The sequence below is a fragment of the Pseudophryne corroboree genome, chromosome 6, assembly GCF_028390025.1.
Source record: "Pseudophryne corroboree isolate aPseCor3 chromosome 6, aPseCor3.hap2, whole genome shotgun sequence".
Taxonomy (NCBI): Eukaryota; Metazoa; Chordata; class Amphibia; order Anura; family Myobatrachidae; genus Pseudophryne; species Pseudophryne corroboree.
In genome coordinates, this window is record NC_086449.1 from 764,795,407 (window position 1) to 764,811,530 (window position 16,124).

At 38.0% G+C, this 16,124-nt stretch overlaps 1 protein-coding gene and 1 pseudogene across 16 annotated transcripts in view; both read right to left on the reverse strand.

Moving 5' to 3' along the window:
* LOC134933410 (protocadherin gamma-C5-like) overlaps positions 1 to 16,124 on the reverse strand; it is a 688,451-nt gene that overhangs the window by 280,510 nt on the left and 391,817 nt on the right. The window contains exon 1 of one of the 16 annotated variants that reach the window (XM_063928595.1): positions 11,549 to 14,125. The exons of the other annotated variants lie outside the window; for them this stretch is intronic. Within the exon in view, the coding sequence (XP_063784665.1) occupies positions 11,549 to 13,981 (2,433 nt within the window). The 5' untranslated portion in view covers positions 13,982 to 14,125. Of the gene's footprint in view, positions 1 to 11,548; positions 14,126 to 16,124 lie in introns of those variants that run through there. 16 annotated transcript variants of the gene reach the window in all.
* On the reverse strand, positions 159 to 6,469 carry LOC134933905 (protocadherin gamma-C5-like; annotated as a pseudogene).

Consider the following 16,124-nt stretch of genomic DNA (forward strand, 5'->3'; position numbering starts at 1 on the left):
TAATTAGGCTCTAGACCAGCATTATTTTAGAAAAAATTCTTTCCATCTTTTCTGTTTTTTTAATATTCTTCTATAGGCAATGTAATTATCTATTTACAAACCGCTAATGCAGTAGTAATGAGGGTGAAACTTATTTAATTAGCTAAAAGATGTTGATGCTATTTTGTGTAGGAAAGTTCTATACTGTTTTTTACAATATAACTGAAATTATTGGTAAAAAGTTCTTGAAACTGTTTGAAAGACAGAATCATAAAAATAAGGCTTTCTTTATATCAAAATAAAATCATTGCCACTATTTGAGTATATCATCCATTATATCTAAAGATAAAAAAAATAATAATTTAACCAAACCTGAGATTTATTTTATGTATACAGTATAATAATAAGGACATTATAACTTTCCAGATAATTTTAATAACCTGCAATATTCTGACAAAACAGAGTATAGATTTATGCCTTAAGAAATGAAAAAAAAAAAAATAGACACAAAGTCATGTATTCATTGTTTTAAAGTATGTTGCATATTATGTACTAAGGCAGTTTAGGCAAATGCTAAAGGCATCTGAAAAGGTAAGGGGCATCTGGACAGGCTGGACATCTAAATTCTAATTAGAAACTTTGGGCTGTAGTTTTATTGTCAGTGGCTGGAGGAAATAAAGTTATTTTGTTATTGCAGTGCCATTTGTGTGACATCACTGCTGAGACAGGCAGAGCAGAAGACACAATGTGCCTACTAACTTGTAAAAACATATTTATGATATACTGTACCTTAAATGTTCTAATTTCAATTTATTATTATGATCCAAATTAGCAAATATATTTTAGAAAACAAAATATTTCAAAAATAATTACAAAAACTCAAAAGTAATAAAACAAAACTAAACAAAAGACATTAGAGGTTTATAAAATACTTTTGGTACTTGAATTGGGGCTGCTATGTTCTTGTTGGAGAAGGATCAAATAATATTATATGATCATAGAGAAAGTATTTATGTTTCCATTAACTACAGATAGTTAGTTAGCCAGTAAGAGGCCATCATCATGTCCTGGACTGGCATCATACACCGGCTATGTAATTGCATTATGTTCAGCGACAGTAAGAAGATGGCCAAAGAGTTAAAATGTTAAAAGGATGCCCTGTTTTGGATAATACTTTCTTAAACACCCATGTATGTTATCTCAATTTTAGACAATTCCTAGTAGAGATGGCAAAACTATTTTAGCAATTTCTAAATTTGCTAAAACAGGACAATCTATGGCATTATACATGTTAATTGTTTTCCTGTGATTTGGAATCAGTTTATTCCACCTCATACTAAATTAACTGTCCCAATGCTACACAAACTACAATTTTTTTGTCAAATGTACTGAATGAATGTATAATGCACAAGACATTTAACAAATAAAGAACATATTATACCTACTTGAGCATGCTCCAAGGGCATTAAGCACAATAAGAATGAACGTCTTTTAAAGAACTTTCTCTAACTTTTTCCAAAATTTGTTTTGACTTCTTGGTTTGAACATTTCTACTCTATAGAGTTTTTGTTGGTTTTACCTGCAGCACCTCTGTACACAAGCACTTGGCAAGCCATCCACAGCTACAGTATTCGAAAGAGCTTTAAAGAGGAACTTCCATAAAAGCTATGCACACACATGGAAATTAGCTGTTACAACCTCCTCCTTTACTCTATATGATAGAGCAATTCTCCCAACAGTCTTGCTATCAGTGGGGCAGTCCGATTTTTCTGCAACTGTCCCACTGTCCAACCGGTGAGCCGCAGTGTCCCCTAGGAGAGAGTTGGGGGAAAGCACTGTTAGGTGATGATTTATGTGCACAGCATCTATTCTCAGTGCAGGGAGAGCATGGGGGACTGCTCAACATCTCCAATAGTGCTGGACATGTCTCCACAATGATGAAAACATGGGTGCTATGAGGTCAAACCCCCTTTCTAGAGAGGCTCTGTCCCTTTTCCAGGGGTGCATGCCAAAGTTGTGTGAGGAGTTCTGAATCAGCAAACAGAAAAGATGGTTGATATAGATAGAGTCATATATCACCAATGTTGTGTAGAGGTCAAATCTACTTAATTGTAATTCCTTAATATTACATATGGCACCACTCTGCTGTAAATTGGACTAGTTCTAATATAAAGTACATGGAGTAGAATCTACTCAATTCCAAAGTTTACCAGGAAGTTTTTAAACCACGCAAAATGGAAATTATATAGTACAAAAAACTTAGTCACATTTTTACAGGTTGCTCAGTTGCGTTTTTGCAGTTTTGATATAACAACGATAATATTCATTATATTGAGTAAACAAGAATGGGAAGTCTTTAATAGGGAAATTCAATTGATGGGGAATCCCTTTGCCTGGCCAAATCTGCATGGCAGCTGCCACACTTTATGGCAGCTGAACCATGCACAAAATTGTTTGCTATCCCGTAGGGAAGCGAGCACTTTTGTGCGAATCCGGCATATGGATAAACAGGCCAAGGGTATACAGGAAAGTATTGAATTCACCCTAAGACTATGAACACCTACTTTCTTTGCTAAGGTGATTCCGCAGACCTGTAAAATCCTCTTCCTAAAATAAAGGCATAATGTGCAGGAGCTACTGGCAAATAAATAATACATTGAAACCACATTTATATTATGCTTATTTCTAAAATTTAACAAAAGTATAAAAATATGTTTTAGCTAAAGTGTTACAGGAAATACAAAATACTGTATTTCTCAAAATAATGTAATTAAAAGTAGGCAATGTTTGACGTTGATCAATTCCTTACTGTACAGCACATGGGCTACTCAAGATCTAAGAACTAAGATTGTAAGTAAAAGTAATCATGATAGTAATAATATGCATTTCCCATTACATATAAATCCAATTACAAATTAAGTATATTTAATTTACTTCGAACGTAATGAGAAAAGAAATAAATGAAATATCTAATATAACTCACCTTGTCTGGGTCATTTGTGCAGCTCATATCTGAAAGATTTTCGCTGCCTTTAGCCAAATCTTTAATTTGGTGAAAATCCAGAGACTTCATATAACTGAAATATTGCTGTTCGGGGGCTGGGGGAAAGTTAGTTTGGTAACATTGTCCTTGGATCCCTGGAGGGACCATCCTGACCTCCATGTACTTTAAGGTTCCATCTGTGTTCAGGTAAAGAGCGGGCTGATACTGATCTGTGTAGGGTTTGGATTGGGATCCACTAAGAAAGCAGCAGCTGCTGCTGTAATCATAACTTTCTTTCCTCAGACATCTCACCAGTAATATAATGAATGTAACCAGTGACACTAAGCTGATGGCCACTAGGGAAATGATTAAATACAAAGTCATATCTAATGGGGGTTTGGAATTAGTGATAAAATTCCCAGATTTGCGGGTTTCTACTACAACCTTATCTGCTATAGTAATAAGTACAGTGACTGTCGCTGATAAAGGAGGATTCCCATGGTCACTGATAGAGATGAGAAGTTGTTGCTCTGTATTTTCTGTGTCCTGAAATCCTCGTACAGTTCTGACCTCTCCTGTATACTTAGACACATGAAACAACAAGGAATTGGCAGCATCAATGAGACTAAAGACTAACCAGGCATTGTGACCAGAGTCCAGATCCACGGCAGAGAGTTTTGTCACCAAATAACCAGCAGTTGTAGATTTTGGAATCCTTTCTTGTACAATGAGATCCTCAGAGTATTCTGGATACAGCAAAGTGGGGGAGTTGTCATTTGTATCCAAAATGAATATAAAAACAGGGACAGTACAAAATAACTTTGGAGATCCAGAATCTTCCACTTTTAAGCTGATTTGTAAAACCTGGATGTGCTCATAGTCAAAGGAACGCTGAGCATATATATTACCATTATTAGAATTAATGTAAACATAAGAAGATACAGAAGGAACCATCTATCTGGCTCTCAGCTATATAGTAAACCAGATCAGAGTTATCACCCTCATCTAGATCTATAGCAGATACTGTACATAGGAGAGTACCTGGGTCACTGTTCTCCTTAATAAAAGCATTATAAGTAGACTGTGTAAATGTCGGTGCATTATCATTAATATCTGAGACACTGAGAATAACAGTTGTCTTACTGTACAGAGGAGGAGACCCTAAATCAGAGGCAGTCAGCTCAATAGTGTATTGGGATATTTTCTCTCTGTCCAAATTCCCATCTGTGACCAGTGAGTAACGATTCTTATTTTGTCTGATTTTAAAAGGCAGATTAGGTGACATATCCAGCTGTATTTCTCCGTTCTTTCCAGAATCCTTGTCTCTCACATTAATAAATCCAACAACAGTTCCTAGTGGTGCATTTTCTGGAATGTCATTTGTCACTGTAGTAAATGTAATTTCTGGGGAATTGTCATTTACATCTTCTATTTCTACATGTACTAGACATTTACCTTGCAGTTTGGGAATTCCTTTGTCTACTGCCTTAATAGATAATTCATAAAAATTTGATTCTTCAAAATCCACAATCCCATTACTGTAAATCTTTCCACTGTCTTTGTTCAACACAAATAATTTTCTGGCAGATTCAAAGGTATGATCATCAAAATAAAACTGAATTTCCCCATTTGCACCATCATCCAGATCTGTCGCATTCAATGTTATTAGGACAGTTTTTAAAGGGAGATTTTCCAATAACCAATTGATTACAGACTGGTGTATTATCATTAATATCTAATACATGTATTATTATGTGATAGGACCCTGATCTGGCCGGGTCCCCACCATCAGTAGCTGTGAGAATCAGATTATGCTCTTGTTTATCTTCTCTGTCTAATGTCTTTTCTAATATAAGCTGAGGAATGAGAGTTCCATCCTTATGAGTCTTCACAGACAATGAAAAATAAGGATTTGTATTTAATGTATACTGACTGACACCATTTTCACCAACATCAAAATCTTTTGCAAGCTCTAAGGCAAATTCAGCACCAGGATTTGTAAACACTTCTGTAATCTCAATAGTGCGATTATTAGATAAGAAAGTCGGGGAGTTATCATTAATATCCAGAATCTCTATTTCTAGACTAAAAAGCTCCAAAGGATTTTCAGCAGCTGCCTCCAAATGCAGTAAACAGCTCAGACTAGAACCACACAGGGTCTCTCTATCAATCCTGCTATTCACAATCAAACCTCCATTTGCCTTATTTACAGCAAAATATTTGTGATCATTTTCAGATGTTAAATGTAACCTGCGCTGAGAGAGATCTGCACGTTTTATACCCAGATCCTGAGCTACATTTCCTACCAATGTCCCTGGCTCAGACTCCTCAGCAATAGAATAATGAATCTGCCCAGAGACCCAGCCCCAGCTACAAAGGAGAAAGGAAAACACTACTTGCCATTTCCAATACTTAGAACAGATTCTGTCGCCATATCTTAAATATTTTTCTTAATATTTGATGTCATATAGATCCCGTATTATCCCCGAAACATGACACGTATTAATTAATTCTTTCATCCATCCATAACAAATAAACATCCACAGGGTTCTTATCCAAGCAGCAGCTCTTCTTTGTGTGCGAGGAAAGATGGGAGGGTTATGGGAGGGTGATTCACTGAGCCAGGGGGAGGAGAGTACAGGACTGATGTAAGCTTATCCACTATTATAGCTGAATAGACAGATTGGATGACAATGCTGCCTCCTTCTGGTCTACAGTAGCAATTTCATATTCAGTAAGTGAACAGAATAGATATTTTATTCAGCAGATAGCCATACAGATATTTTATATATTTAAATGTATGTATTATATTGCTTTGATACAGTTGTTCAGTTTAAAAAATAAATTACTGTAAACAACTGAGTTTAATATATGTTCAAACTAATCATTACCTGTAATTTACAAACTTAAAGAAAGCAGCATAAAGGCTATTTTATTATGTTATGTTCCTTTTTTGCACAGTTGCATATTGTTTTATGCAATAGCATGGCTATAAGGTCAATAATGTTGGTGTGTATTGATGTTCAAACGTTTGCCCCAGCCAATGGTAAGTTATGCTGCTCGAACAGCATTCTTTATTTATCATGGCATGTATTGTAACCTTTAAATTAATGAAGGGTGTGATCCTATAGTCATATTAGGTTGGACATGACCTTTGTACTCTTTCTGAGATGAGCATTTTACAAAGCATTTGCCAACATGAAAGGCAAGGCATTCTGCAAATCGCTGTTGTTATTCATTAACACTGTGTTCAATTCTTATCTTTGTATTTTATTAAACTATTGTTATGTAAATGATCATAGATAATTCATTTCTCCAGATATATTTAATAATTTCAGAACATTCTGCCACATGTGCAGTACAATATAGAGATGTACACTATTACAATATAGCAGTATGGGCAGCATGGATGGTCTAATGGTTAGCATTACTGCCTCACAGTAATGAGGTCATGGGTTCAAGTCCCACCATGGCCATAACTGAGTGGAGTTTGTATATTCTCCCCATACTTGCATGGGTTTCCTCCAGGGTCTCTGGCTTCTTCCCATAATAAAAAATATACTGGTAGGTTAATTGGCTCCCAACAAAATTAACCCTAGTGTGAATATGTATGCGTGTACATAAGATAGGGGCAGGGACTGATGTGAACGGTCAAATGTTCTTTGGAAAGTGCTGCAGAATATGTGTGTGCTATATAGATAACTGATAATAAATAATATAACATGCAACCACATAGCATACTGCCCAACATTGTCAGCCTTGCAAAGAGGCTGTGTGCTGGTGATAATAGCACATGGTCCCATTGTCCTATTTTAGGGGCTGGTGTCCAGCCCCTAAAATGTTTGCCTTTTGCAATGTGCACCAGTGATAGATGTGTGCTGATCCTGCTGGTGTTACCAAGCAAGACACTCCTCAAAACAGTTCTGGTAGTCCTGAGAAAGTCCAGAATGTTGGGGCAATGGGCAATGGGACAAACTCTGCAAACTGTTACTCTGAGTTTGAAAGTATGCAAACACACACTTATTTCAAATGTTTCAAAGTATTGTGAAGGAATTTAAATATAACTGAAATAGGTATTCAGTATTTAGCCATGAGTTCTGCCAAGTGCAAAGTCATGTCAAATATTGAAAGCACAAAAAATACTTACCTACTCTCCCAGAATATCCAGGAAATACTGGAATTTTGATGGCTCTCCTTAAATGTGGGTGTTCCACATACCACTCGCTACATCCCCCTTCCAGAGTGAAGTGGGTTTTCTTTGTGGCCTTAGGTTGTAAGTCTGATTGGTACATATGATTATGACCCTGTTGCTGTTTTCAATACCAGAAATCACAGCTTTTCATAGTATGGGTGGAGTCAGAATGATGTAAAACCCACACATCCCACCAGGCTGTCCCCTCTAAGAGGCAAGAGCTTAAATATTAACAAGTATGTTATAAATCTAAATCTTAGTAACAAAAAGTTTAAAGATTCATAAACAAGTTTAAGAAAACATATAGTTGGTATTGTCGTATTCCACCTAATCTAAATCTGTGTGTCCTAATCAGGCCCGGCGACAGGGGGGTACAAAGGGTACCCCCGTACAGGGCCCCAAGGCTTTGAGGGGCCCTAAGGTGTGGAGGGCACCAGCATAATGCTTTTAATTATTTACACTTAAAATGATTTTAAGTAGACTGCCGCCGCGCCGCCCGGCCCGCACATGGAATAGTCCAGCGGCGCTTCCAGCAGCTGCGGTAATTTAATTTTTAGACCCAGCAGTCCTGCTCTGAGGCAGTCTGAGCCTCTGACCCCGACGTCACGTGTCATGTGACATCCGGCGTGTCGCTACACACTGCCCACCCGCCCTTCCCTACCTACTGCTGCAGTGCTGTGGCGTCGGCATCCATTCTTTGAGGAACACAGGCTCAGGCAGAAACTCATTGTGGAGGAGTAAGAGAGCAGCCGAAGTGGGCTGACATACTGCTGGGGAACACGGACACCCAGGATTGCTTACGTCATACTAACTGAAACTGTTATTCAAAGACCTGGATGATGTATTGTAAGCAGTGGCGGATTTTGCCTATGCAACCCCAGGTAAAATCCGCCACTTCAGCACAGAGTCTGTGAAGCCAGATGCAGTCCATGAGACCACACTGGCTTCACTGAGACTGGCATTGACTTTCTATTGGAAGTCCTACCTGCCACTCAGAGACACTACAGGCAGTCCCATGGGAGGTGTTTCCTCCCTCCGGGACTGCCAGACTGGGCTGCAATTAGCAGAGAACTAGCTTCCTTTATAAAGCCACTCTCTGCATTTCAGGCAACCATAGCCGGCTTCTACAGACTGCAGCCAATGCAGTCCATAGAAGCCAGGGGTTTGCTCATGTGGAGTACTGATATCGCTACTGCACATGCAATGGTCCTGGCATCTGTGAACTACATTGTACACATGCTGGTACCAAGCCAGCAGTGGGGACAAGGGAGAAGGGACCCAGCAGCATGATTAGTGGGATCCCCCTCCACCACCGAGGTAGGAGCCCTCATTGATTGTAAGTATAATAATTAGATAGGTATACAGTCATTGGTGTAGTATAGAAAGACTCATGGGCCTTAATGAAGAATTTATTTTGGGCCTTCAGATAAACCGCAGCACCAATATAAACCCTTTAGTATATAATGTGGACTATCTACATTGAATTCTTGCAATGGTGCCGAGTAGTAATTTACATACAAAGTGCTCCATTCATTTCTAAATAGCCTGTTCTAGTACTTCTGTGCAAAGAGAGTAAAACAATTAAAGTGTAACATATGGTTGCAGCCATTCCCCTCACTACCCTTGTACCTGCTGCTGTGGCTTTGCTCTTACCTCTATTGCTAGATCACTATACAGTATGTAGTACTTTCATGTGACCTTGATTAAACATATTGAATGCAGAGGCATCACGAGAGGGGTGTTGGGGGTGCAGACAGCACCCAGGTGTCACCTTTTCAGTTGGATGACACCAAAATGCTCCTCCACAGTGACAGGGAGCTAGGTGACACTCTTGTGCAGTGCTTGGTTCCTATCCCTAAAGAGCTGGCAGAGTCTCTAGGGGCAGCCCAGCATCTTAGAGAATGCTGGGCATGCACCTGGAGTAATCTAAGTGGGGCTTCTCATGAGGTCATGCCCCCTCTCCAAGCCCCTGAATGGAAGTAAACTCAGTCTTCCCGCAAGGTGACATCATTACCCATGTGGCTACACCCCTTTTCAGACACATGCTACTTCACAAACGGGGGGCTACTTGCCACACTGGGTGTCCCCGACCCCAGTGTTGCCACTGATTGAATGTACATAAAAAGATAAAGGATGCCAGACATTGCTTGCTCCTGAGCACATGTATAAAATAACATCTCACTTTGTACTTTTCCTTCCGAAAAAGCAAAAAATACATCTCAAATACACTCTTGCTACAATGGTTTGCTAATGCTGTGAAACTCTATCACATACTGTACTAAAGAGGGAGAATAATATAATATATATATATATATATATATATACTGTATTTTATATATAAACAATGATGCAATGTGTTAAATTTCATTACAACATGGAATGTTTCATGGTGTAGCCAGAGCCGGCCATAGGCATAGGCAAACTAGGCAATTGCCTTGGGCATTTGATATGCCATGGGGCATCAGCAGCTTCTGCTGATTAAAATGATATGCGGCATGCCTATATTCTGTATGTAACATTTCATATGCAGATACAGCCACAGTCTCACACAGTATATAGGCATGCTGCATATCAGTTTAATCAGCAGAAGCTGCTTGTGCATCCTAGCCACACAGCAATGCAAATAAGATGCATTTTCATAAAAAAAGGTGCCCGACGTTAGCATTGAGGCAAGATTTATGAGGACACATCTGTATCCAAGCAGAAGCAGAGGTCACAGTGGCAGTGTGAGTGCTGTGTGCATGTGAGTGGGTTGGTTGTGCAGTAGTGTTCTGAATATGTGTAAGGAGCATTATGTGTGTCATGTAAAAATGCAATAATAATGTGCAACATATGTGTAAAGGGGCACTGTGTGTGTCATTAGGTGTATAAGGGCATTAATAATGTGCGGCATATGTGTAACAGGGTACTACGGTATATGTGTCATTTTGTGTATAGGGGCACTAATAATGTGCAGCAAATGTGTAGGGGGCACTGTGTGTGTCATTACGTGTATAAGGGCATTAATAATGTGTGGTATATGTGTAAGGGACATTATGTGTAAAAGGGCATTAATAAAGGTTGTCATAATGTGTAAGCCACATTATGTTTATAAGGACATTAATGTGTCTCATATGTGTAAGGGGCATTACTGTGTGGAAGTGTGTATAAATGCATTACTAATGTGTGGCATTATGTGTATTAGGTGCTCTACTATGTGGCGTTGCGTATAGAAAGGGCACTACCGTGTCATCTAATGTGAATAAAGAGCAGTAGGGTGTGGTGTAATGTGAATAAGGAGCAATTCAGTGTGATATTATGTGAATAAGGGGCTCTACTGTGAGGAGTAACGATTATAAGGTAAAGTGATACTACTGTGGGATGTAATATGAATTATGGACACTATCGCATGATAAAATGTGAATAAAGTTGCAGCACTGTGTGGCGTAATTGGAATTGGGGTTACTATTGTGTGGCCATGACCCTTGCCAGCAAAAAAAACACCCCTTTTTGGGCTGTACGCCAAATGTGCAAACTGTTCCTATTTAAAATATAGGGGGTACAAACACCAAAATAAGGACTGTTATGGGTGAGGGGTGATGGTGCTGGGAAAGAGGTGCAAGGTCAGAGGCGGAACCAGCGGTGGTGCTAGGGGGCACCAGCCAAAATCTTGCCTAGGGCATCATATTGGTTAGGGCCGGCTCTGGGTGCAGCTATGCAAATTGTGCAAATAATCAGTATTTCAAAGTTAAATTAACCAGATAAAAGATTTACTGTATGTTCTACCTGTTTTACAGTAAGTACAGAGGAAATATACATATAAGGATATTTCATGACCAAATCCTCAACAATACAATTAAATTGAGTATTCAAATGAATGATTACATATTAAACAGAGACACTCCCAATTTCCAGCAACAGCCATGACGTATATAATGCTATACAAATACTTAAGTGGAGCACAAAAGCCAGAGGAAATAGGAAAAAGAAAAAATCCAGTTCATTAAAGGTGTTTTCAAAATGAGAAACTTAGGAACATTTATATATGAAAAACAGTCTTAGCACTTGCACAAGATCCCCCACAGCGCCCATTAATTAGACAAACAAATAGAGAACACAACGTCTCACATGATGTTTAAAAATTTGCATTTCCTACTTCTTGGCCATTGATGTTGCAAACACCTATAACTCTACCCTTTTCCATTTATAAATAGTAGTTAAGGTACATTAGATTTACAAACGAAAATATATTTTATAATTGTGTACTCACTATAATCAAGCAAGGCAATCCACATCCAATTATGAACTCTAAATGCAACATGGCACAGTTTACTCAAAACATATAAAAATATATTCAACCTTCAGAGTGTAAATGAATGAGCATAGTTAGGATGGACAGTTGTAAAATTACTCACCTTGTCTGGGTCATTCATATCTGAGTGATTATTGCTGCCTTTAGCTATATCTTTAATCTGGTGAAAATCCAGAGACTTCATATAACTAAAATCTTGCTGTTCGGGGGCTGGGGGAAAGTTAGTCTGGTAACATGGTCCTTGGGTCCCTGGAGGAACCATCCTGACCTCCATGTACTTTAAGGTTCCGTCTGTATTCAGGTAAAGAGCCGGCTGATACTGATCTGTGTAGGGTTTGGATTGGGACCCACTAAGAAAGCAGCAGCTGCTGCTGTAATCATAACTTTCTTTCCTCAGACATCTCACCAGTAATATAATGAATGTAACCAGTGACACTAAGCTGATGGCCACTAGGGAAATAATTAAATACAAAGTCATATCTGATGGGGGTTTGGAACTAGTGATAAAATTACCAGATTTGGGGGTTTCTGCTACAACCTCATCTGCTATAGTAATAAGTACAGTGACTGTCGCTGATAAAGGAGGATTCCCATGGTCACTGATAGAGATGAGTAGTTGTTGCTCTGTACTTTCAGTGTCCTGAAATCCTCGTACAGTTCTGACCTCTCCTGTATACTTAGACACATGATACAAGGAACTGGCAGCGTCAATGAGACTAAAGACTAACCAGGCATTGTGACCAGAGTCCAGATCCACGGCAGAGAGTTTTGTCACCAAATAACCAGCACTTGTAGATTTTGGAATCCTCTCTTGTACAATGAGATCCTCTGAATGTTCTGGATACAGCAAGGTGGGGGAGTTGTCATTTGCATCCAAAATGAATATAAAGACAGGGACAGTGGAAAATAACTTTGGGGATCCAGAATCTTCCACTTTTACAGTGATTTGTAAAACCTGGATGTGCTCATAGTCAAAGGAACGCTGAGCATATATATTACCATTATTAGAATTAATGTAAACATAGGAAGATACAGAGGAACCATCTATCTGGCTCTCAGCTATAGAGTAAACCAGATCAGAGTTATCACCCTCATCTAGATCAATAGCAGATACTGTACATAGGAGAGTACCTGGGTCACTGTTCTCCTTAATAAAAGCATTATAAGTAGACTGTGTAAATGTCGGTGCATTATCATTAATATCTGAGACACTGAGAATAACAGTTGTCTTACTGTACAGAGGAGGAGACCCTAAATCAGAGGCCGTCAGCTCAATAGTGTATTGGGATATTTTCTCTCTGTCCAGATTCCCATCTGTGACCAGTGAGTAACGATTTTTATTTTGCCTGATTTTAAAAGGCAGATTAGGTGACATATCCAGCTGTATTTCTCCATTCTTTCCAGAATCCTTGTCTCTCATATTAATAAATCCAACAACAGTTCCTATTGGTGCATTTTCTGGTACATCATGTATTGTGGATGAAAATGTAATCTCTGGAGAATTATCATTTACATCTTCTATTTCCATCTGAACAAGACAGTTACCTTCCAATTCAGGTGTCCCTTTATCTTGTGCTCTAATAGACAATTCATAAAAGTGTAACTCTTCATAATCTACTAATTCATTTATATAAATTTCCCCACTCAGTTCATTTAAACCAAATAATTTTCTTGCAGATTTAGATGTATGTCCATCAAATGAGTATTGTATCTCCCCATTTGCCCCATCATCCAGATCTGTTGCATTTAATGTTAATAGTTCAGTTTTTAAAGGAAGGTTTTCCCTAAAACTGATTTTATAAACTGATTGATCAAAGACTGGTGCATTATCATTAATATCTAATACATGTATTGTTATTTTGCAAGACCCTGATCTGGCTGGCTCCCCACCATCAGTAGCTGTAAGAACTAGGTTATGTTTTTGTTTTTCTTCCCTATCTAAATGTTTTTCTAATACCAGCTGAGGAACGAGTGTTCCATCTTTACGATTCTTTACAGACAATGAAAAATAAGGATTTCTATTTAGCATATACTGGCTGACACCATTATTACCTACATCTAAATCCTCTGCAATTTCTAAGGCAAATCTAGCACCAGGACTCGTAAACACTTCTGTGATTTTTATAGTATGGTTATTGGTTGAAAATGTGGGAGAATTATCATTTATATCCAGAATCTCAATTTCCAGAGTAGAAAGCTCCAACGGATTTTCAACAGCTGCCTCCAAATGCAGCAAACAACTGGTGCTTGATCCACACAGACTCTCTCTATCAATCCTGGATAACACAAGTAAAGCTCCATTTTTATTTTCAATAGAAAAATATTTATTTTTTTCAGGTCTGAAATGTAACCTGCGTGTAGAGAGCTCTGTAGGTTTCAACCCTAAATCCTGAGCTAAATTCCCCACAACAGTTCCTGGCTCAGACTCCTCAGCAATAGAATAACGAAGCTGCCCAGAGACCCAGCCCCAGCTACAAAGGAGAAAGGAAAACACTACTTGCCATTTCCAACACAGAAAGGAGCCTCTGATGTCCATATCTTAAATATTTGTTCTCTTGATTTCACATAAGTCCTTTATAATCCAAATGCTCCTTGTTTAGATTTTCATACTTCCACCACTCAAAACATCCATACTGTACATAGAGACAAAAAGCATCCATAGGGTTCTCATCGGAGCAGCAGCTTCTCTTTGTGTGTGAGAGGAAATATGGGAGGGTGGATCACTGAGCCAGGGGGAGGAGAGTGCAATGATGTTATAAGAGGATCTGCTAGTATAGTAAAAAATTGAGAGGATGACGAGGCTGCCCTCTTCTGGCCAATAATGTTTATTTCACACTGCAGCTTACTAGAACAGTGATGATGAATCACATTTTCAGTACACGTTATTTTGAAAAAAAAATTGTGCTCTGTTAAAAAATAATAAATATGTGTTTACCTATTTCTGAAAATAATGATTTGATGCTATCCTAGTTTTTTGTATGTTATAATTGAGTTACCTTTATATTAATAGGTTTAGTTACAATGCCTTATATTGTACTATATATACTTTTAGCAGGAACATGCTGCATTATACGTAATTCTGACATTTCCTAATTATATGCTAAATTTAGTTGCTGTTTATACTATATATATATATATATATATATATATATATATACACACACACACACACACACACACACACACACACACACACACATATATATAAATGATTATAAAATGACATTCCTCAAAATGCAATATTTAATATTTAATTTTTTGTTATATTTAGCTTTTACAGTGTTACTATATTAAACATACTGTATATGTTCAAGGGAGATAAACTATTGTAAGTATGTCATGATTTAAAAAAAATATACACACAGTAACAGAAGGTTAGACATTCACTAGATCTCAATAAAATGCATGAGATGAAGCATACTGTAAGGTACAGTAAAGTGTTCTGTCAACACAACAATGTCAATCAATGTAGATTTCATCACATGAAAATTGTTTTTTATGTAAAAATGTAACATGCTTTATAATTGTTTTATATCTAGCACATGCAACAAAATAAAAACCAGCATATTGACAAAACTAAAATGCAGAATAATATACGTCATTAAGCATTAAATGCAGTAACATTTGCTTTACTTCAAATAAATGTCAAAATAAAGTGATTTACTAAGTGTCGGAAATGTACCTTATGCTCATAGGATGCATCTATGGTCTGTGCAAGGGGGTGTGACTATTTGGGGCATGGCCAGGGGTGGATTGGGAACTATTAGTGGCCCTGGAAAAATTTGTAAAAGTGGCCTCACATGGGCAGTACCAAAGGTGTAGAATGATGTGTAGGCACAACAGCACCCCCCCCCCCACCCCCCACACACACACATCCCAACAAAGAGATTTGCCAGAGAGTGTGCAATGTAGGGTTGACCATTGGCCATCCATGATTAGAAACCACTGACGATACATTGCCAATGTTAACTAGTTTTACTATAAAACAGAGAAAACAGTCCTCACATACGCATCAGCCCACTGGGGATCTTCCCTGTGAACTATATGGCCAACCCCTGGGCATGGCTATGTCATGCACACCCCTTACAGACACTGTGCATACCTATGACACAATCACATCCCTACTTGTAACTGAAGAGGTAATACTGGGTTCTAACAGAAAATACGGACTATGCAATATGGCTTTATGCAGTATATTTTATATATTTATAGGCTGCTGCAAATGCGCACTGACGATGATAAGTAGCAAACCAAGCATACAAATAGCACACAACTCTGGTTATGGAAGAATATATGCATTGGTCACAATGCTTTGTGCAACTTTGCAACATTCCCCATATGTACTGTATAACATGAAGTCCATGCATAGTACCATATAATAATAAATGATAGTTTCATTTAAAAATAATTTATACATGTTTGCAGCACTATATTTAAGAGAAAACAGATAAATAATGATATACGTGTAACAAATACAGTTGCAAACATTGGGGACGTATCCAAGGACATCATCTAGTGTAAAACTAAAGACATGTCACAAAGTAGTGTCACAATGTGCAACACACAAATTATATTGGAATAAGGATAAGCAAATTAGTGTAAATAGCTACAACTATAGAAACAAAACAAAATATGAAAGTACAGTTACAGCTGCTCCAAGTGGTGAGCCATAAACCTGC